The 21,635-nt window shown below is 52.6% G+C and overlaps 2 protein-coding genes across 7 annotated transcripts in view; one reads left to right on the top strand and one right to left on the bottom strand.

The window, feature by feature from the left end:
• The window catches only part of DAAM2 (dishevelled associated activator of morphogenesis 2), a 113,728-nt gene that overhangs the window by 89,183 nt on the left and 2,910 nt on the right, over positions 1-21,635 (top strand). For 4 of the 5 annotated variants that reach the window (XR_009520823.1, XM_060021864.1, XM_060021866.1 and 1 more), the window contains exons 12-25: positions 1,039-1,097; positions 1,242-1,426; positions 1,964-2,263; positions 6,277-6,384; positions 8,712-8,738; positions 9,769-9,875; positions 11,067-11,151; positions 12,932-13,038; positions 13,174-13,262; positions 17,535-17,703; positions 17,880-17,987; positions 18,927-18,987; positions 20,158-20,289; positions 21,380-21,550. Coding sequence is in view for 4 of the 5 variants with exons in the window: in XM_060021864.1 (XP_059877847.1) it covers positions 1,039-1,097; positions 1,242-1,426; positions 1,964-2,263; positions 6,277-6,384; positions 8,712-8,738; positions 9,769-9,875; positions 11,067-11,151; positions 12,932-13,038; positions 13,174-13,262; positions 17,535-17,703; positions 17,880-17,987; positions 18,927-18,987; positions 20,158-20,289; positions 21,380-21,550 (1,708 nt within the window). In the remaining variant the exon portion in view is untranslated. The remainder of the gene's footprint in view (positions 1-1,038; positions 1,098-1,241; positions 1,427-1,963; positions 2,264-6,276; positions 6,385-8,711; positions 8,739-9,768; positions 9,876-11,066; positions 11,152-12,931; positions 13,039-13,173; positions 13,263-17,534; positions 17,704-17,879; positions 17,988-18,926; positions 18,988-20,157; positions 20,290-21,379; positions 21,551-21,635) is intronic. The other variant, XM_060021867.1, reaches the window with a different exon arrangement.
• Positions 16,170-21,635, bottom strand: part of MOCS1 (molybdenum cofactor synthesis 1) — a 45,182-nt gene continuing 39,716 nt past the window's right edge. The window contains exons 15-17 of one of the 2 annotated variants that reach the window (XR_009520824.1): positions 18,636-18,722; positions 18,243-18,541; positions 16,170-17,643 (exon numbers count right to left, since the gene is read on the bottom strand). The gene's annotated coding sequence lies outside the window, so the exon portion shown is untranslated. Of the gene's footprint in view, positions 17,644-18,242; positions 18,542-18,635; positions 18,723-21,529; positions 21,631-21,635 lie in introns of those variants that run through there. The other variant, XR_009520825.1, reaches the window with a different exon arrangement.

Raw genomic sequence — 21,635 nt, 5'->3', positions numbered from 1 at the left:
CTGTTGAAGTGTCCAGATGGACTTTTTGGATGAGACTTAGAATAGCTTCAGCCTAATTCCTCCACGATGCTCTCTGGCTCGTGAGAAACCCTCATGCAATCTCTCATACTAACAAATTCTTGGAGTGTCACGGGTCTCCGCCTACCCTCTGGACCTGCCTAGCCCCAGTCCACCATGCCTCCCTCCCGGTGTCAGGGAACATGGGTCAGACCCTCTGGGTGGGCGCAAAGAAGTCACTTCACTAGATGGTGCTGAAGGAGGACCCCCCCCGCCCCCCACCAGAGAGGATGACAATGGCTCTCTCCAAAGAAATCTGTTCACAAATTATTTCCCCCATCATACTTCACTCCCTCTTTATATCCTTGACCTGGTTGAGGAGGCCAAGAGTCATGGATCTAACTTCTCTGTGTTTTCAGATTTACAAAAGAAATGATTATTGAGATCTCACCTTGGAATTTCACCTCTCTTATACCTTGATGTCTGGGTAAAAGCTTCATCTTCACCGCTTGGAATGAGTTTGACAAGAATGAAGGGGCTTCCTATGATTTAGACACATGTCCTCTTTACCCTCTACCCACTTACTCTGTGTTACTGGGGTGGGCGATTTCTCTTGCTCTCACACATTGGTCATTGGAAGTCTGGACCATGGTAAGGCCAATATTTTGATCTCTCTCAGATGCGAGAACCTATTTTTACAAAGGGGTACAAATCATTGTACAACTAAGGGAAGCCTGGGATTTAGTCCTGGCTTTACCATGAGTTAGCGGTCGTCTCCTTTTCTGGTCTTAGGAGCTTCAACTCTATCCCAGAGGGGTTGGACTCTAAGGGTCCTTTCAGCTTTCTCAGATCATGGAGAGACAGGTAATGAGAACTTGTCAGGGATGGGACCTGGAGAGACATCTGGAGAGTCAAAATCCTAGCCTCCTTGATGTGGCTGGACAGATTGGAGATCAGGGTACCAATGTGGGGAACTGGAAGATGCCATGTCTTCTGGGAAGCTGTGAGCAAACAGTCAAGAGACCCTTCACTCCCTGCCAGGCTCATCAATGAGAACGAAGTGAAACAGTGGCGAGACCAAGCGGAGAAGTTCCGGAAAGGTGAGGGGGCTCTGCCCAAACCCGCTCCCTGCTCCCCACCCCTCCCCTGCCCAGCCAAGGACCCCATTTCCTCCTTTGGAGAAGGACACACACGCATTCACATCCTCTCTTCCCATTTCCCCTCCTGTCCTTCTTCCATCCCAGAACACGCGGAGCTGGTGAGCAGGCTGGAGAGGAAGGAGCGGGAATGCGAGACCAAGACGTTGGAGAGGGAAGAGATGATGCGGACACTGAACAAGATGAAGGACAAGCTGGCCCGAGAGTCCCAGGAGCTGCGCCAGGCTCGGGGACAAGTGGCAGAGCTGGTGGCCCAACTCAGTGAAATCTCAGTACGTGGCCCCTCCTCTGCTTTTACATAGTTGAGCCGAGACCTTCAGGCCAGTGGGGGGAAGAGCAGGCGTGGGGAGGAGGTGAGGACCCCAGCGTGGAGGAGACCTCAGACCAGGATAGAGGGGACCCTTGAGGCTGCAAGGTTGGCACCTGTGTGAGACAAAAACAGCGTTCCTTCCTCCAGGTGACACTGTCCCAGGAAGCACACCGTGGAAAGCAGAGTGCGGGTGGGGTTTGGGCTCCCCTCCCCCTCTCAGCTGGGTGCCCTTGTGCAGGCCTGTCTGTATCAATCCCGCTGTTGCATGTGATGACTATGACTGTCCACTATGTCTGTGTTTGCCTCGCGTGTGTATCTGTGTGTTGGATGTTCAGGATGCAGAGGGAGAAAACGGGGCTTAATTGTGTGTGGGAGGTGAGAGCAGGCTTTGGGGTCTAGTCTAGGTGGAGAGTAAGAGTAAGGGAAGGCACAGTGATGGGGGACTCGAAAGGCATCCTTGTTGATGCTTTGTCTCTTTGATGTCTCTGTCTCCCCACAGACAGGACCTGTATCTTCCCCACCTCCCCCTGGGGGCCCACTTACCTTGTCTTCCTCGATGACAACCAGTGACCTGCCTCCACCCCCGCCCCCTCTACCGTTCACCTGCTGTCCCCCACCGCCACCACCCCCCCTACCCCCCGGTGGGCCTCCCACTCCCCCCGGTGCCCCACCTTGCTTCAGTATGGGCCTGCCCCTCCCCCCAGACCCCTTCCCCAGCAGTGATGTCCCGCTCAGGAAGAAGTGTGTCCCCCAGCCTTCACACCCACTGAAGTCCTTCAACTGGGTCAAGCTGAATGAGGTGAGTAGCAAGCAAGAGGTCAGCGGATCCATTCTCCTACAGCCTGGGACAGTTAGCCCTATGGATTGATAGCCCGCTATTTGCAGATCTCCACCTTGGGTGCTCTCTTTGATGGGAGTGAGGGTAGGCACAGTGGACGCAGAAGATGGGGCTGCTGCTGCCAGAGCACAGGGAGGCGATGGCTTGGCATGCGGTGATGCTCACATTGGCAGAGCCACCTACAAACGGAATATGAGTGTGCTGAGGGTTACTGGAGTAATACAGGGCCAAGCGGGGTGCTTTCTAGACGAGACAAGGGCTTGGCTAGAATGTTAAGGATTGGGTTGATTTGAGGAAAAGGGTGGAACATATAGGTGAAGATCTTGGGCCCGGGTCTAGAGATGGACTGAAATGATGAGGCCATGACAGGGTAGCAGGGCAGGGGCAATGAAGAGTTTGATATCAAGGTGTAGCCATTCTGGCATCCTCCCAGGGGAAGGTGCAAACACTGGCTACTTTTCTAGACTGCTCAGCAGTGAGAGGCCTTCCTGAATATTATCCACTAAGAACCACCCTTCCCAGGCCCACATGTGGGAGTTGATTCCTCTATTGGATTCTCATGAGTGTAGAGTAGAGATGCCCTGGGTCACGTTGGACCCCTGGCAATTGAAGGCCAGTTCCAGCCTGGGCCAAGCACTGCTCTGGTTCTGTACTATAAGAGGACCAGTGGCTTCATCCTTGAGGTAAATAGATACAAGAGAACTGGCCTCAGTTAGCCTGACTCACGTTCACCCTCCAAAAACAGTCTGGAGCTGGGACTGATGGATGCCCTCTGACCTTGTATGGGGCCAGGGGACTAATTCTTGGGGAATTCATTACCATACCACTCTGTGAGCTTAACTTAGCTCCAGTGGAGACTTAGAGTGGGAGGAGACACAGGTTGCTAAGTAGATGGTCGGCTAGTTTGCTAGGTGCCTTCTCCTGGTGGTAGACCAGTTAGCCCGTCAGTCTGAGGCCTGCTTTGTGTAAAGCTTTCTGCTGGGGGCTGTGATGGATAATAATAAAAGGTGAGACATAACGTTGCCCTGAAAGAGCTTTGCATCTGGCAATTAGGAAGTGTGTCCAAGGAAACACCCTGAGGTCCTGAGGATGGGTTGCAGGAGAGGTTCTAACCTCTAACCAAATCAGGTTTGGCTCTAACTAACAGTGTGATCTGCGGAAATCGTTCGTTTCATACCTGTTTGCTTGTCTGCGAGATGATCTCTGATTCCTTCTACCTCTGGTTTTGTTATCTAAGTGGAAAGACGAAGCATGAATATAGCCCATTCATTGCCTCCTGGGCTTCTGATAACATTTCCAGTCTGAGTTATTCAAATTGCAGAGCCACCTGCTAGCAGCATTTGGAAGGGACATTGTTAAGGTTCGTAACAACCGCATCACACAGCACTGCCCTGTGGATACTTCTCCGTGGTCACAAGGCCAGCCAGAAAGGCCAGCTGCATATGGGCAGGCAAGCAGCTCTGCAGAACCAAAGGTCGTAGGCGGTGTGGAAACAGTCATTGTTCATGATCAGAAATAATATTTTTTTAATTGTGGTTTAAAAAAAAAAAAGAAAGAATTTTGTTTTTGCTTCCTGTGCTTACAACTTGTAATTTAAGGTTTTAAACATGTAATGAAGGGTTGATTAGGCATCTCAACAATTAAGGAAAGCAAACAGGGCACCTAATGTTTTTGTAAGATTTTCATCTTAAAGAGCTTCGTGCTTAGGATTTTCTCTGGGGTCCAGTAATAATAAAGCCTATATCAATTCCTCGGGGGCCCGGAGCAGGCCGGAGTCTCATTCCTAGACTGGAAAGTCCAGGTTTGATGGAGCACGTGTTGAGGAGCCCTTGTGGGAGATGTAGCAGCAGGGGTGAGGGAGGCGGGGCTTCGAGTCATATTAGTGAACTTATCATCCCGTTCCCAGTCTTTGAGTTGAATGACTAAATTCAGGTTATTTCGTCATTTGGGCTGTAGTTTCCCCATCTGCAAAATGGGGGTAATTACGATAACCAGATCAAAGTGTTGTTGTGAGAATTGACTTAATACATACAAATTACTTGGAACAGTGACTGACACATAGAAAACCTTTAAAATAAGAATATTAGATGAGTTATTATTCGTGGGACTACCATGTGTGCTTTAAGTGTGTTCTCTCACTTCATCCTCATCCAGTTCAGTCAGGTAGATGTCATGGAGACTCGGTTTCCTTTCATGGGACATGGGAAGAGAAGAGAACCTCTCTGTTTGCCAACAGCTTCACTTAGGGGCTGTCTGACCCCAAACGCTCGAGGAGGGAAATGTAATGAAATGTGTTTTCGAGAAAGAGTTCTCTGGCTTGTAAAGGATGTCTCTAGAGGGGCAGAAGCCCCAGGAATCTAGACTGGGAGTGGTGAGGTCTCGGCCAGAGGGGTATAAAAATTCAAGAATGATTGTATGAGGTGGGCGCATCTTTAGGATGTAGAGGATGTTAGGAACGGATGTACATCTCTCTGGCCTCAGCCCTCAGCTGCACCTTCAAGAAGGGTCGCAGGTCCTTCTGGTGACCATGGCGAAGGGAGAGTGTTTGGGAGACAGTGAGGGGGATCCTGGGTTGTCTGTTGTCTCAGGGGAAACTCTTCCGGATGTTGAACATCCAGCTCTGTCATTCCAGCCCTTTTCCTTCTCATCCTGGCCTCACCGAGAATAAGAGCAGTGGGAAGCTTCACCTCTACGGGCCTTCCCTCTCCACCCACCTCCACCCTGCCCCGGTCCGATTCCCCTTCCCATCTTCTTTCTGTCCAGGAGTCTGGTTCCTCATCTCAGTCCCCTTCCCCTGACCCACACATGCTCCTGTACACACACACACGCACGCACGCACGCACACACACACACACACACACACACACACACACACGTTGTTTCTGCCATGAGAAGAATGCGTCTGTGTTGGGATTGGCCGGTTGCCTGCATCCCTTGCTGCTCCGAGCTTCCCAGCCCAGCATTCCACGAGAGGGTCCCTGGCCTTAGGAAGGCCACAGGAATGTCCCCACCCGCCCTGCTCTGGCCTCGCCTCCCCTTTCCAGAGTTTAAGAAAATAAAAGTGAGTGAAGGATACGTTTCTCTCTCGGAGCCTTGCTGAGGGTGATGGAGGGAGGAGGCATCGGCATTAGGAAGGTCCCCGGCTACCCCCAGGCAGAGGGGGGTGGGGAGGTTCTAATTTAAAGGACAGTGAAGCTCTGGACGAGGTGAGGGGTCCTGGGAGGGGGACTCTCATCTTGGCCCTCGAAGCCATTATTGGGATGTTACAAGACCACTAGGGCATTCCTGGCGTGGACAACAGCTCTTCCCCAGATCCCCGGAGTGGGGTTCAGTGCAAGGATCCTACACAGAGGTGGGCAGTGCCTGAGCTGAGAGACCTTGTTATGTAACCCCTGGGTCCATTCCAGTTATGAGGGATGGGACACCCTCTGACCAATGGGAACTTGTGGAAGAGTCTTGCTGGCCTGAGCAGTCACTAAAAAGGGGCCAGGATGTCCCAGCCTTTGGCATTCGTCCACTTTCTGGGAATCTGGGAAAGTGGGAGGAAGACCACTGGGAGAGAAAATGACCACCTCAGATACAGGAAATACAGTCAGCCCTGAAGATTTGAGGAGCCCAAGTGTGTGTGGGCACTCTTCCTCTGAGAACACTGGTTTGGTTTGGTTTTTCTGGAAGGAGTTTCATACTCTCATACTTGCCCACCCATCACTCCAGCACTCCCTTGATTTCTGGAACATGCTTACATGTAGCCCCAGGTGAAAAGGAGGAGAAGGAGATTGCCTGTGGCCTCTCCCCTGGAGCAGAGTATCGAAGAGGAGGGGAGGGGGAGGAATCGACCCCCTTCTGAAGGTCTGAGAGCCTGGCTATGGGCCTGTGTGCACCTGGAGGACAGGTGGGGTTAGGGAGGCATCGCGCATCTCCATCATGAGGGAGCTGAGTCAGCCACGGGGTCTCCTCCCTTCCCTGAATCTTAGGAACGTGTCCCTGGCACCATATGGAATGAGATTGATGACATGCAGGTGTTTCGGATTCTGGACCTCGCGGACTTTGAAAAAATGTTTTCAGCTTATCAGAGGCATCAGGTAACACCCTGCCCCCTCTAGCGTCTTGAGTCTTGACTTCACACACACCCTTTGAACTCAACCCTCAGCCCCTCCCTTCCTCTCTTCCTCCCTCCCTCTCCCTTCCACATATACTGAATTGATTTTTTTCTTTATCAGGTACCATGTTCTTTCTGGGGACATAGATATGAGTTAGTGGGGTGCAGTGCATAGGGGGAAACATCCCACTGTACTAGTTTGTATTTGCACATCAAGTGGTGAAGTGATACGTTGTCCATTTCTCTCTTTGGTCTTGGAGCACTGGAGGTGGAGTAGCAGGGCCAGGCCACTGTTGACCTTGCTCTTTTCTCTGGCCCTGGGACCTAGGAACTACACCTACAAGGCATTATAACTTTTCCACCACATTTTCTGCTATACTTTCGTCTCCCAACACTCCCAGGAGTCGAGCAGAGGACGTTAATGTTTCAAGGAAGGTGGAGCTGCTTCAGGTCACACTGCGGGGCTGGGGCTGAGGCTGGGGTTGGCCAAGAGAGGCCCTGGCTCTGCTCTGCAGACACTGTGTACAGAGGCTGACCAGCAAGCCTGCTCCTCCCGAGGCAGGACAGGGCTTGGTGTCAGGACGCGCGTGCTCCTGAGGCAGTACCTGCTGGGTTGGCCGAAAATGCCGATTCTCCAACCTCACCCTCCCATGAATGTGAGGGCCCAGGAATCTGCATTGCAGAGCTGGGGGCCATCCTCCGAGGTCCAACCTGGGCATTAGCAGCCTAGAGGCCTCGGAGCGTTTGCTTCGTCTCTGGCCCGCCTCCCAGGAGTTGTTTCCTCTCCAGGCTGTGCTGTCTTCTCCCATGTTTCCTCCACTGACTTCAGGTTCCAGCCCTGAGGACTTCCCCAGGTGCCTGTGAGTGGGGTCTGGGCCCTCATGGCTCCTCGGCAGAGGCAGCATGTCATGGCCGGTCTCCCCAGGGCTTTCTGCCGAGGCCAGAGCTGTGGATGACCCTTCCTGAGGGCGGGCAGGACCAAGAGCTCGTGTGACTCTCCTGGGCAACCAGCCAAAGGGGTGCAGGGAGGGCGGGGCTCTGGCCCTGCCTTAGGGGTCTAGGGAAACCAGATGGTTGTTTGTTTAACTTAAATGTAGGTGCTCTAGGCCTCTGATCCTTGACCCCTAATTCCAGGAAGCCCTGTGCCCATGTCCAGCTGGCATGGTACGGGCAGCAGCTGCGGCCCGGCTGGGGCAGGAAGAAGTTCTCTGGAGCATTTGCTGCTCCTGTGATCAGTGCTCCCGAGCCAGGGATGGAGGGAGTGTGTGCCGGGGGGATGTCAGTCCTGGGCGAGCACACGCCTCCCCCTATTTTGAGAGTCTTCCTCTGGGCCAGGGTTCCAGCCTGGCCCACCCAGTCTCCAGGGCCCTGAGGTAGGGCTACAGTGGGGGCTGGGGGGAAAGAGGGACTCCGGGGTTTAGGACAGGCTGGGCCTGGGGCCTCCCAGTTTGGGGAGTGGAGCGGAGTGAAGACGGACAGCGCCCTGCTCTGTCTCCCCTCATCTCTCTAAGCCTGCTCAGTCCAGCGCCCTGTTTCAGGGCTGGGCTCACCTGCACTACTGTCACTCTGCAGGTCGCCCGGACTCTGGGGTGTTGAATTCACAGCAGCAAGGCAGGAGACCCAGAGCCTGTGCTGCCCTGGTCGCCTCCTCTTTCTGTCTTGGGGTCCGGGGTGCGTGGGACAGGGACGGGCCTATGAGCGTGGTCTTCCCTCTGCGTGTCCTGAGTTAGTGACTTCAACCTCACCCGGGTCAGGAAGGGAGGACCAGGGGTGGGCTCTGCCCCGTCTGCTCCCTTGGAGATCAAAAGACAGACAAGGGACAAAGGATAAGGAGCAAAGTTCAGGGACGCCTGCTCTTCTCTGTCTCAGTGAATGCAACTTTCACGTGCTTTCAGCTCAAGTTCGGTCGTGGTTGGGTCTCCTCCCCTATTTTGAAAGATGCGGGGGTGCAGGAATGCCCTCTGGGCGGATTCCCAGCAGAGGAGCAGGAAGAACTGCAGCTGAGGCCTGGGGAGGGGCAGTTCGGGGGCCTGGTCCGACTGGGGAGTGGTGGTCCCCCTGGGCACGGGGCACTCAGGAGAGGCTGCCTGTCCTCTGCTTGGCCTGGCTTCTCTGAGTGCATGTCTGCAGCTCCCGTTCAGTGCTACTGGCAGGTCTCCACCTCCGACCATGGGGGTCTCACTGGGGTGGGGCAGACGGTAGATGCTGAGGGGTTCCCCATGTCTCTCCTACTGTTCTTGGGTCCCCAGACCTCTTGGCTAACGTTGTGCATGTTTAATTCTCTATTGGCTGTGGCTGTTACCTGCCTAGGAGCTGATAACTAATCCTTGCCATCAGGTGAGTCACTCCTGGGGCTCTGGGCACTCCAACTTTTAACCGCTGTGCTGGGCTGCTGCCCTGTACTGGGCCCAAAAGAGAGGGCTTGTCAGTTCTACCTTCTGCCTTTTTACCCATCTTAACAGGGTGGCGTCAGGGAGTGTCCCCAAAGAAAAAGCAGAAATGTAGGGAAGGGAGCTAATGCGAGCAGACCCCTACCAGCAGTGGAGGTGAATGTCTACTGGGGTGAAGAGAAAGCTTCTAGGTCTCATGTCTTACCCACTAGGCCCAAGGCAAGGCCGTCCTGTAAGACTGCACAGGCTAGGCACTGAACAATTCCGGGGGCACAATTCACAAAGACAGTGATGTGAGTGGCAGCCCCTGGAGTCGTCCAACCTGGAGCATGTGCTTGGAAGGACCTCCCAAAGGAAGAAACAGTCTCCTGTCTATCTCACCAGGGGCCAAGAGAAGGCCAGGGGATCTTTGATTTCTTGGGAACTGCCCGCTGGAACCCCAGAGGAGAGAACTTTGCAGGGAGTTGTGCCTCAAGTTTCCCCACCTCTGAACTTATGGATGCCCTCCACCCTGGGCACACTGGGCTGTGCCTGAAGTCCCCAGGGAGGGGTCCAGGAACTGTGACCTTAAGGGGATTTGGAACCAGCTTCTCGTCATAAGATTGGGGAGGCTCTCTGGGTGGGCTGGGGTGGGGTAAGGGTTGATTGTCTGGGACACAGTGTAGATCACACTACACAGCCACAGGGGTCAGTCACTCCCCGTCTAGTTTGCCCACAGAGGGCAGTCTCTGATAAAGGGTCTTCTTATTGCCCCCGACCCAGTCTAGCCCAGGGTGAAGCCCCAGAGCCTCCTATTGGAGTCAGATATTAACCACCCTCCTCTCTCTCTCCTGTCTTTTTCTTTCCCTCTCTTTCTTCCGCTCACACCAGGAGCATTCCCTGCTTGTCACGGGGGTGGCTCCTGGGTAGGGGGTAGGCAGAAAGAGGACTGGGGAAAACACACACTTCACCCTTTGTACTTGGCTTGTCGGTTGCAGAAAGAGTTGGGCTCCACGGAGGACATCTACCTGGCCTCGCGCAAGGTCAAAGAGCTGTCGGTCATCGACGGCCGGAGGGCGCAGAACTGCATCATCCTTCTCTCCAAGTAGGTGCTCGCCCTGCCTCTACGGCCGCTGCTCCACAGTAGGTTGCAGGTGGGAGGGACTGGGTCCCCAGGAAGCAGAGGCCTGAGCTGGGGCTAGAGAGAAATATGATGGAGCTGAGTGCCTGGGGGAGAGAGGTGCCTGGCAGAGGAATGGGGTGATAGCAGTATCTGGCCTCCCCCCCCCGTCTCCTGGCTGTCCCCTGGGGCGGCACGGGACCCCTGATCTCGAACCCTCTCCCGGGAGCCCATGCTGAGCGGCAGTGAGGGGCTCTGCAGACAGGAAACTGCCCCATCACGCGGCCCCTGACCAGCCTGGTCAGCGTTTGGCAGCGGAGTTGCTCTAAGCCCGTGGAGGGCCCCGCTCGGCTCAGGCCACAGAGCAGCATGATCTCAGCCCCCAAGCATTTCCCGCGGCTGCAGAACAAACAGGGCAGTATCTGCACTAACAGCATAGCTTCTGTGCGGGGCCTCCCGCCAGAGCCGGGGTCAGAGGTCCCCGCCTCCCGTACTATTCTTAGCACTGCCCCAGCTGCCCCGGGCCGTCCATCCCCGCTTTCCTCTCCACAAGGTCCTAAGCCTCAGTTTCTCCCCCTTAATGCTTCCCCAGGGCCCCCCAATGGGTGTGCATCTGGAGGGGCTGTGTGTGTGTGTGTGTGCACACGTGTGTGTGTGTGTGTGCACACGTGTGTGTAGGGGGTTGCTTCTCCCTCTCCCAGACAGCAAGACGTGCTGGAACAGCTGTGCGGGACCCGAGGCGCTGTCAGAAGACTGAGACCTGTTCTGTCTTGAAGGAAACAGGAAACTGCCCCCTTAGTGACCTGCCCATATTCCCATCCTCCCGTGGAGATGCCGTGGGTATTTCCGGCATGGGAAGAGGGATCAGAAACTCCTCGCCCTGTCTCAGTCTACGCTGACGATGGCCCTTTTCCTCCCAAATGTCCCTATCCATTAGGATGGAGACTCAAGCAAGAAACCAGAGACTCACGTCTCTAGAGACTGAAGTATCTCAGGATTGAGTTATAGAGTGAACCGTGTGAGTTTAGTCTGAGAAGGCTTTGCAGAGGAGGGAGTGCTATCAAATGGAAGCGAGAGAGAGAAGGCCCGGGCACTGGCTTCTGAAGGAGAAGGTCTGGGGTCTGTCCTGAGCAGAGGGGCCAGGCCAGGCTGCTCAAGGTGGGGTTTTTGCCTTAGGTTGAAGCTGTCTAACGAGGAGATCCGGCAGGCCATCTTGATGATGGACGAGCAGGAGGACCTCGCTAAGGACATGCTGGAGCAGGTGAGGCCCCTGAAACTAGGGGGTGGCCGGACCCCTTCCTGACGGCCCCCAGGGAGGCCGAGTCTCTTAGGTCAAGGAAAAATCGGGCTGGGGGCTGGAGGAGTGAGGGAGAGGTTTATAGAAACTTCCCTGGGCCAACCTTTCTGAGGAGAGACCAGAAAAGGCTGCATCTTTTTTCAGGGGATTGAGGCCCCCAGAAATATATGAGGAGTGACCCCCCACCCCGCCATGGGCCTCAGGGCAAAGGCAGTGACCCATAACCGTATCTCCCCCAAATCTCTACCACATCAGTCTGTTGTGTCCTTCAAGAGAAACCCAGAAAACACCAAGCAAAACCACCATCAATTGGACATGAAAATTAAGAACTCCGTCGATCAAAAGGCACTATTACTAGAGTGAAAAGGCAAGCCAAGCTTTAGGAGACCTTTGCTTTATGTATAGGTCACAAAGATCTCATATTCAGAACAAAGAACTTCACAAATCAGTGAGAAAAATGACAAACAACTTAAAAATGAGCAAAAGACTTGAATAGGTACTTCATGAAAGAGAATTTCCAAATGGTTCAATACTATCAGTCATCAGAGAAATATGGAAAATCACAGTGAGGTAGCACCATCCACCCCCCTAAACAGCTAAAATTGAAAAGGCCAACAGTGCTGGGGGTTGGCAAGGATAGGAAGCAACCGGAACTCTCATTGGGTAGAACCATTTTGGAAAACGATTTGGCAGTACACCTACCTATCTTAGTGCCCAACAGTCCTACTGGGTACAAACACCAACTATGGGAATATTTATAACAATTTTATTTATAAAACCCCGCAAACTGTGAACAACTCAGCTGTCTATCAGGAGCAAAGTGAACAGACTGTGGTATATTCCTACGATAGAATAGTGCTCAGCAATGAATAAAAAATGGATTACCAATAACTACATGGAGGAGGCTCAGAGGTTATGTTGAGTGAAAGAAGCCAGACCCCAGAGAGAACACGCTGCATGCGTCCATGTGTATGAAGCGCAAGAATAGCCAAGTTTTATCTAAGGTGATAGAGTTCAGCTGAGAGGCTACACTGGGGGATGGGGGTGGCTTGGTTACTGAAGTAGCACAAGGGACCTTTCTACGGGGATGGAAATCTTAGTTTAATCTGGATGGTGGTTCAGTGGGTGGATAGTTTTGTCAAAATTCATTGAATTGCACATTTAAAATGGATGCATTTTATTTTATGTAAATTATACCTTAATAAAGTTGGTTTAAAAAGAAAAAAATCGGGCTTCCCTGGTGGCACAGTGGTTGAGAGTCCACCTGCTGATGCAGGGGACACGGGTTCGTGCCCTGGTCCGGGAGGATCCCACATGCCGCGGAGCGGCTGGGCCCGTGAGCCATGGCCGCTGAGCCTGCGTGTCCAGAGCCTGTGCTCTGCAACGGGAGAGGCCACAACAGTGAGAGGCCCGCGTACCGCAAAAAAAAAAAAAAAGAAAAAAAGTAAAAGAAAAAAATCATTGAGCTGTACACTTAAGAACAAGTACACTTTACTGTAGGTAAGTTATATCTCAATTTTAAAAAGTCAAAAAACTAAAATAAAAAGAAGGAAGTCTAGAGCTGGGTGTCTTGTGTCCCCTTGGGGCAGGTGAAACATAAACCACCCCCATGAGGATGCACCTCTCTTTTATGGGGGGCCCTCCCCATCTTGAGCCTGGTCAGTGTGTGGGCTTCCATGGGCTGCCCACCCCCCATGTCAGCTTCTCACCTGTTTCCTGTCTGACCATCACCTGCCCTTTGCAGCTCCTCAAGTTCATCCCGGAGAAGAGTGACATTGACCTCCTGGAGGAGCACAAGCATGAGATAGAGCGGATGGCCCGTGCGGACCGCTTCCTCTATGAGATGAGCAGGTCGGGGGCAGCAGGCGCGGCCAGGAGGGGGCGGCGGTGGGCGGGCCAAGGAGGGGGCTGGAGCTGCTCTGGGGTTGGGGGCTGGTTGCGGGGGGCGGGGGTGCTGCCTCACGATGCAGCCCGCCCTGTCCACAGGATCGACCACTACCAGCAGCGGCTGCAGGCCCTCTTCTTCAAAAAGAAGTTCCAGGAGCGGCTGGCCGAGGCCAAGCCCAAAGTGGAAGGTATGGCTGAGGGCTGAGGAGGAGACCTGGGGGTGGGAGGCAATGGACAGGCACAGAGGAAACCTCCTTCCTTATTCTTGATTGCCCCCAGAAAACCAAAGTCAAGGGCAAGACGTAAGTCTATGAGTTTTGTAGATGTATGCACTTGTGTACGCGTGCACACATGCCGGCCACGCACCCCATTCCCCGTGCCTCGGCATGCAGGCTCTCCAAGGCGGGGAGTCTGTTGACATCTGCCCCAGCCTGGAACAGAAATGCTGAAAAAATGACGATGACATTAAGCACCTAGAACACTTCTGGGCACAGACTGCTCTGCTTGAGAGGTCCTAGGTGCAGAGAAGACCTTGGACACGTTATTTTAAGTGTGAGCTACTAAGAAAGTAGGAAATTGGGCAGCGGGATCCCCAGAGGTATCTGATTTGCTGGGGTGGGGAACCCCTCCCACCTTTTTCAGGTGAGAACTTTGTAATTAAACGAGAACCACATGCCAAGTACTGTGTGAAACACTCCACGTGGATGGTCTCATGTGGTCCTCGCAACGCTACGGGGGCCATTCACTCATCTCTAAGATGAGGCTATGTTAGTGGCCCAAGGCTGTGTTGCTGGTAGGTGGTGGAGCCAGGATAGGAACGCAGATGTCATTCTTCAGAATCCATCCCTTCCCTCTTGTCCTGTAGTACTTCCCAGAGGGCATGTCCCTGGAACTGCCTGGGGATGGCAGAGGACGGAGGCACAGGGAGCTGGGGAGAAGGGCAGGTGGTCAGGAGGGTGGGCAGCCGTGAGGAGCCCAGAGGGAAGAAGCAGGAGAGGCTGTGAGGCTCATCTGCGGTGAGAACAGGATCAGCAGATTGGAATGAGAGAGCCAGTGTCCAGGATGCTGGGGGGCAGGCTGGGGGCAGAGCAGAGCATGGGCCCCCTCTGCTGGACACCAAGCTGCCTGCACTCCCTTGGAGGCCCAGGCCAGAGAATGGTCCTTCCTGGAGTTTGATGAGCTGCTTCAGGAGGATTCCCGGGGTAAGGTGGAGCGTGGCAGGGTTAGAGGCAGACGTTTTCTGTAATCTGGACGGACACACGCACACCCACGCACGTGCATGCGCGCAACAAGGGGTCTGCAGGCTGCGTGATCATAGATAACGGGTCTGAGGGGGAAGGAAAGGGTTCAACAGTGACTCTGCAGGTCTGAAGGCACCTCCTTCCCTGGTGATGGGTGAGTCCTGCTGCTGACTGCCTTTGGGGCGTGAGGCACAGATAAAGGGGTTCAGCCCAAGGCATGTGTTCAACTATTTGTGTCTCTTGGGTCAGTGAAGCAAAAGTGAGCAATCGCCTGTCATCTGGATCTGTGGAACCACAGCAGTTTAGCCGCCAGGTAGATTTTTTCTCAGATAATTTCCTGCTCCTAGGAGCTCACTCCTAAACTCTCCCGAAGAGGTCATCAGTGCACGCTCAGGAAAGAGCTTCCCTTTAATATCGAGCTAAGCAGAGTGAGACGCGTTTGGGATGGCAAAGCCTGCTGAGGAGAGTAACGGTCACTCCGCTATCGCCACGGCTACCGTTCTAGAATGGTCTGGAGGTCTCTTCCGTCCCAGACGTGGGGGCAGGTGGCTGAAGTGGTATTTGACAGAATCAGGTCAGTGGGCTTGACTGGGGGCAGAGAGGTGAGGAGCGTGCAGGGGTTGGGGGTCCATGCTCCTCCCTCCAGTTCTCCCAGGAAATATTCCTGGAAGAGCTAAGATTTGGCCTATCCCAGCTGGTTGATGAGCTGTTGACCCCTGTCCCCAGCATCCCTCCCTCCCCAGGCAGGGCCTCTGGGTCAATTGGCCGAAGGCCAATTCATCAAATCTGACAAATTTACCAATTCTTCTATGAATATATTCATGAACATATTCTTGAATATATTCCATGAATATGTTCGTTGCTGAATATACCAAATTCACCGGTGCTCATTATGAACATATGCACTGAGTACAGTCAAGATGAATGTGGCTTCACATGTAAACATTCTTACGAATATATTCATGAATATATTATGACTATATCTAAAATGTCTGCATTGCATTATGGGAGTTTTCCCATTTACACTGATTCCCTTTGAACTCTTGTCAGTTTCTGTTTTGCCAACATTTTAGCATTTTTAGGATTCCTCTGCAGATTTTTCAAATAGCAGCCTATCAGCCTTAGAAAAACTATCCCAACCGGTATGCGTTGCCGGAAACTCTGAAGTAGTTTACTTAAAAAAAAAAAAAAAAGCCAAAACAACTTGTTATTGAAATATGCACATAGAAAAGTACACAAATCCTAAGAGTCCTAATTGATGAGTCATCCAAAAGCGAATGCACCTGTGAGATCAGCAGGCAGGTCAAGAAATGGAGTGTTTCCAGTCCCCCAGAGCCCTTCTTCATGTCTCCCTCTCAAACATTACTTCCTCCAAATCCTCTGAAGGTCTGTCTATCTTGAACTTTCTGTAAATGGAATAACATAGTACAAATAATTTTATGCTGGTCTTTTGTTCAGCATTATGTTGTAAGTTATCCCTATTATTACAGGGAGCGGTAGGTAATTTATTTTCAGTGCTGCGTTTTATTCCATTGTATGAATATACCATAATTTACTTAACCAATCTAGATGGAATTTTTTAAAAACACAGACTAGAAACCATTCAATTATTCATCAAGAGTACTGCCACTGTTAGGTCACAGAATAGGCAGATGTTTCAGTTTAGAAGCCGCTGACCAACCTTACCTCTTACTCATTTTTTGTGTGTGTGTGTGTGTGGTATGTGGGCCTCTCACTGTTGTGGCCTCTCCCGTTGCGGAGCACAGGCTCCGGACGCGCAGGCCCAGCGGCCATGGCTCACGGGCCCAGCCGCTCCGCGGCATGTGGGATCCTCCTGGACCAGGGCACGAACCCGTGTCCCCTGCATCGGCAGGCGGACCCCCAACCACCGCGCCACCAGGGAAGCCCTCTTACTCATTTTTTTACAGCTTTTTTTGTTTTTTACAGTTACTTTAACTGCTTTTGAAGAGTTTTGCAAACTTTTAGTCAAATGGTTTGCATTTAATCTTCATAGCAGCATCTTAAGGAATGTTCAATTTGGCAGAAGCCAAAGATCATAATACAATGGTTTGATCTTCTCACCACATTTAATAATCCAAAATCATATAACTGGCAGCCGAATTTTCAGTGTAGGATTTGTATCCTAATTCTGCACATCCACCATTAAATACAGAATAACTGAGGAAGGGCCAGAGTACCCACATCAGAATGAAATACTGACGTTTTGGTTACTGTTAGTCTTAGTTTGTATTTCCAAGAAAGGTATCATTTAAGGGATTGGAGGGAAATTTTTAAATGCCTAAAGGTTGGAAAATGCTTTTAAATGATTTTCAATAGGCTGTCTAGTAACCTATTTAATCAAATCTAAGACACCATCAACTGCAAAGCACACCATTATCTTAAACAAAAATATGAAAATACTGCAATTGATGATGTTATAATTTAATTGACAGGGATGTTTTTCTTTCCAAAAAGATCAACAAAATTCAGCACTTCAAAAGAGGCAGAAACAGTCCCCTAGTATGTAAAATGCTGAAGTTAAAAATTTTAATCACTAGGTTTAGAAAAGTAAAAGTATTTTATATATATATATATATATATATTTTTTTTTTTAATAAATTTATTTATTTTTGGCTGCGTGGGTCTTCGTTGCTGTGTGCGGGCTTTCTCTAGTTGCGGCGAGCGAGGGCTTCTCACCGCAGTGGCTTCTCTTGTTGCGGAACATGGGCTCTAGGCACATAGGCTCCAGTAGTTGTGGCACACAGGCTCAGTAGGTGTGGCTTGCGGGCTCTAGCGTGCAGGCTCAGTCGTTGCGGTGCACGGGCTTAGTTGCTCTGCGGCATGTGGGATGTTCCCGGACCAGGGCTCGAACCCGTGTCCCCTGTATTGGCAGGTGGATTCTCAACCGCTGTGCCACCAGGGAAGCCCAAAGTATTATATTTTTGCATATATCCACAGAAAGAATATGTTAAGAGTCTAAATATATGCAAGGAAAGATGATACATTCTCCAATATAGTCTTAGGAAGAGTTGGCACATTTTGAGAAAGGGTTATTTGGTGAATTGGCTTTTGGCGAGTTTGCTTCCCCTGGAGGCAGGTAGATGTGGAGAAGATTGTCTGCTGGGCTGTGGGCACAGCCTCTGCCCCTCTGAAGCTGACACTTAACGGCGCCTTTTCTGGACTTTGTGGTGGCATCATCACCTGTCCCTCCTCCCCCAGCCATCCTGCTGGCCTCCCGGGAGCTGATCCGCAGCAAGCGTCTAGCGCAGATGCTAGAGGTCGTCCTGGCCATCGGCAACTTCATGAACAAAGGGCAGCGTGGGAGCGCCTACGGGTTCCGGGTGGCCAGCCTCAACAAGATTGCCGACACCAAGTCCAGCATCGACAGGTGCGACCTGCCGGCTTCTGGAGTCTCCGTCTCACCCCACCCTGGCCTCTCCCCTCCTCCCCGTTACCCTCCCCAAATATGCCACAACTTCCCCCTAACACCTCACCCTAGTTTCCGCCGGACCCTCACTCCCAATTCCCTTGGCCCCGTACCCCTGACCCGACTTTCACCCACAGAAACATCTCTTTGCTCCATTATCTGATCATGATCCTGGAGAAGCATTTCCCTGACATCCTGAACATGCCCTCTGAGCTGCAGCACCTTCCAGAAGCCGCCAAAGTCAAGTAAGGGGTCCTCTTGAGGCTGCCTTCTCCCTGTGATCCCGCCCTCTCTCATCTAAACTTCCTCCTTCGGGGCTGCTCTGAGCTGGCTCAGAATGAACAGCATCTCGGGGTCTGCTCTGGGAGAACCCAACGAAAGACACTCTTTGCTCTCAAATCCTCATTTCAGAGATTCTCTCAGGAAACAAAGCGGGGAGTGGGGAGCTGTGACAGGGATGGGGAGAATGCCGGCAATGGGGTTGTTGTGAAGCCACTTACCACTGCAGGCGAGCAGAGCTTAATCCTGCCTCTGCAGAGTGTGGGAGACAGTGTAGGACACTCGCTCCATTATCCCCACAAGGGGTAAGATAGGCATCATCTACCATCTCCTGTCACTCACTGGCTGGGGGTGGGCAGTAACGCTCTGGCCCGCAGAAAAAGTGCTCAGTGGTTGGAAGTCAGGGCTGTCCACTACAACGGATGGTCCAAGGAGATGGCGGGGGTGGGGTGGCGGGCTCCAGGGGCATCTGCTACAGGCGAGAAGTCAGACCTGAACGTATATAGGCTGATAGAAGCATCTCCAATAGAAGCAGAAACGCAGAGGTAAATAGCTAATACACATCAAAGGTATACTGCAGGCAAGATACCATGTTAAGAGCTTATGAGCATTACCTGATGGTAATAAAAATAAATCCAAGCCAGAGGCCATGTGTTGGAAACCTTCCAATATGCAGCATGACATTTCCGGTCTAGAAGGATCTATAGGACATAAGTTTCACCCGTCATTTTCTAGAAGCACAGACAAGAGCACAGAGGGGAGGTGATTTGCCAGGGCAACATGTTAATAGCCAAAGCAGGGCTGGAACCCGGGTGCACTGACTCCCAAAGCCATTGGGGTTTGCTCTGCCTTGTACTAACCCCAGCTCCTCTCCCTCCCTCTGTGTCCCCCCGCCCCCCCCATAGCCTGGCAGAGCTGGAGAAGGAGGTGGGCAACCTCAGGAGGGGCCTCAGAGCAGTCGAGGTGGTGAGTACATCATCTATGCCTGCCTGGGTTTGAGGGGATGCTGCCCGTCACTGGGCCAGAGGGTGGACCCCCCCACCCCCCCCAGATGCAGACCCTGTCTGATGCATCTCTGTGACCCAAAGCTCCTGGCTGGGGCGACAGAACAGCTGGCACAGCAAGTACAGCCTGTAGCACAGAGTGAGTGCTCAGGAAAGGATAACTGAATTACCCAAAGCTTAAATTTAGACTCTGAATAGGAGACATCCATCTGAGACTGTAGCCTATCACTGTACAGTGGAGTGGAGTGAATGAGAAATCTGCCACGTTTAAGATTGATTCAAATCGATGGGACAGAGGATCTGCATGCCTTGGAAGCCGACTTAGGGCCGGTAACACCTAGTGTGACACTGGGGACCACTGTCCCCAGAAGTTCTTATGTCTCTTCACTTCCTGCCTGGGCCAGTAGAGGACCCAGGGGCTATACTTTTTTTGTTGTTGGAGACCCAGATCTCTACTATTCCTGATCTAAGGGCTTCTCAGATGATACTGTCTCTAGCCCAGTGTGGAGGTGGCCCACTCCTTTGTTCCCATCTAGGAACTAGAGAGCCTTCTCATCTTCACTGGGCGTATGTGGGGAGGCGGTTAAGGGGATAATGGGCTTAGAGAAAGAAGTATGAGAAGGAACCTTTTGTTGCCATTATGGCAGTGGGGGGACGGGGCAGGGGGCTGCTTTCTAATTTATAGCGCTTTAAAGTGCTACCCAAAATGTGGTCCGTGGTCCATGAACCAGCAGCATCGCATCAACTGGGAGATTTGGAAATGCATCTCACAATTTAATCGGCACACAAGTCACCCAAGGGTCTTGTTAAAATGCAGATTCTAATTCTGAGTGGGGCCTGAGAGCCTGCTTCTTAAAATTTCACGCTGCTGGTCCCAGACCACGCTTTGGGTAGCAGGATCTGGAGAAAGAAATATGGCAGCGGGGGCGAGGGAAGCATAGAGGCAGGGGGTACTGGTCGATACCTCACAATCTTTGCCACCCTTAGAATTTGAGACCCAGGGTGTACCCTCTTCCAAAGGAAGGCTCAGTGTCCTGCAATTAGCAAGGAGGGTGGAGGATGTGGTGAGTCCCAGCATTCCTGACTCTCGTCCTGGCACTGGTCTGACCAGCACTTGGCTCTCCCTCCTCAGGAGCTGGAATATCAGAAACGCCAGGCGTGGGATCCAAAGGACAGGTTTGTCCCGGTCATGAGCGACTTCATCACGGTCTCCAGCTTCAGCTTCTCAGAGCTGGAGGACCAGCTCAATGAAGCCAGGGCCAAGGTAAGGGCGCCCCAAGCCCCCAGGCTGACCCCACCCCCACCCCTCTCTGTCTTCACCGGTCCTACCACAGGTGGCCCAGAAGGGACACACCCAGAGGCACAGAGCTTTGAGGAGAAAGGGTTTCCTCACTCCTACAAGAAAAGCGACAGCAACGCTGTTGCAATGTTCACAGTCCATTGACCAGATGTCAGGCGCCCCATGAAGTGTTTTCCATCCTCTGTCTCACCGCCTACCTTCTGGGTTTGTTGAAAGGCTATTATCCCATTCCACAGATACGTGCACTGAGATCCACAGACGTTAAGTAACTTGCCCAGGGTTGCCCAGCTGTGACAGACAGAGCTGGGTTAGAAGCCTGACGCCGGAGCCTAGCTTTGCTCTCGGTTGCTCTGCCTCTTCCTGCTTTGCACTCTGACACGCCTCTGGACCCCAACTGTGGGAGTCTTATTGAGATGTGGGTCCTCATTCAGGAGGTCGGGGGTGGAGCCTGAGATTCAGCCTTTCTAACCAGCTCCCGGGAAACACCCATGCCGCTGGTCCAGGGAGCACACTTAGAGTAGTGAGGGCTTTCTTAGAGGGTTTTCAGTAGGTTGAATTAGAGATGGTAGCTCTCAGTAATAGTGCCAGGCATGTAGCTAGCTAGCACTCTGCATCACTAACTCATTTAACACCCCCCTAACAGTATAAAGTAGGTCCTATTATTATCCCCATTTTACAGATGAAGAAACCGAGGCACAGAGGGGTTAAATAACTAGCCCGATAACTAGATGATCTGACATCCTTGTGGTCCTGACCTTAGGAAGTGCTTCCCAAGGTCTGCAGCTCCTGGTCCTGTACCTACGCCCTAACAGACCCAGAGGTCACTCTGGGCAGCCTCTGTCAGTCAGCCTGGGTCTCCCACCTCCCAGGTGTCAGCCTCAAGCCTTTCCTTCCTTCAGCCTTGTCCTTACCCTGATGACATGGGGGGGGGGGGGCTTCCCTTCTCTAGCCCTGCCCCCCCAAGTCCCCCCACCTGGATGAGCTCTGCTCTGGCTGGAACTCAACTGCCCACCAGGCTCGGGGGCGACTCTCCACCAACCCTTCTCTTCAACAGTTCTCCAAGGCCCTGATGCACTTTGGGGAGCAGGACAGCAAGATGCAGCCGGATGAATTCTTCGGCATCTTCGACACCTTCCTGCAGGCCTTCTCGGAGGCCCGGCAGGACCTGGAGGCCATGCGGAGAAGGAAGGAGGAGGAGGAACGACGGGCGCGCATGGAGGCCATGGTGAGGGTGCTGCTGGGGCCTGGGCCTGAGCAAGGCTGAGGGAGTGGAGAGCGCGTGGGCGGCGGGAGGCTCAGGGTGCCCTAGC

The sequence above is a fragment of the Delphinus delphis genome, chromosome 10 (assembly GCF_949987515.2).
Source record: "Delphinus delphis chromosome 10, mDelDel1.2, whole genome shotgun sequence".
NCBI classification, from domain to species: domain Eukaryota; kingdom Metazoa; phylum Chordata; class Mammalia; order Artiodactyla; family Delphinidae; genus Delphinus; species Delphinus delphis.
This window is presented reverse-complemented; position numbering and strand designations above follow the sequence as displayed.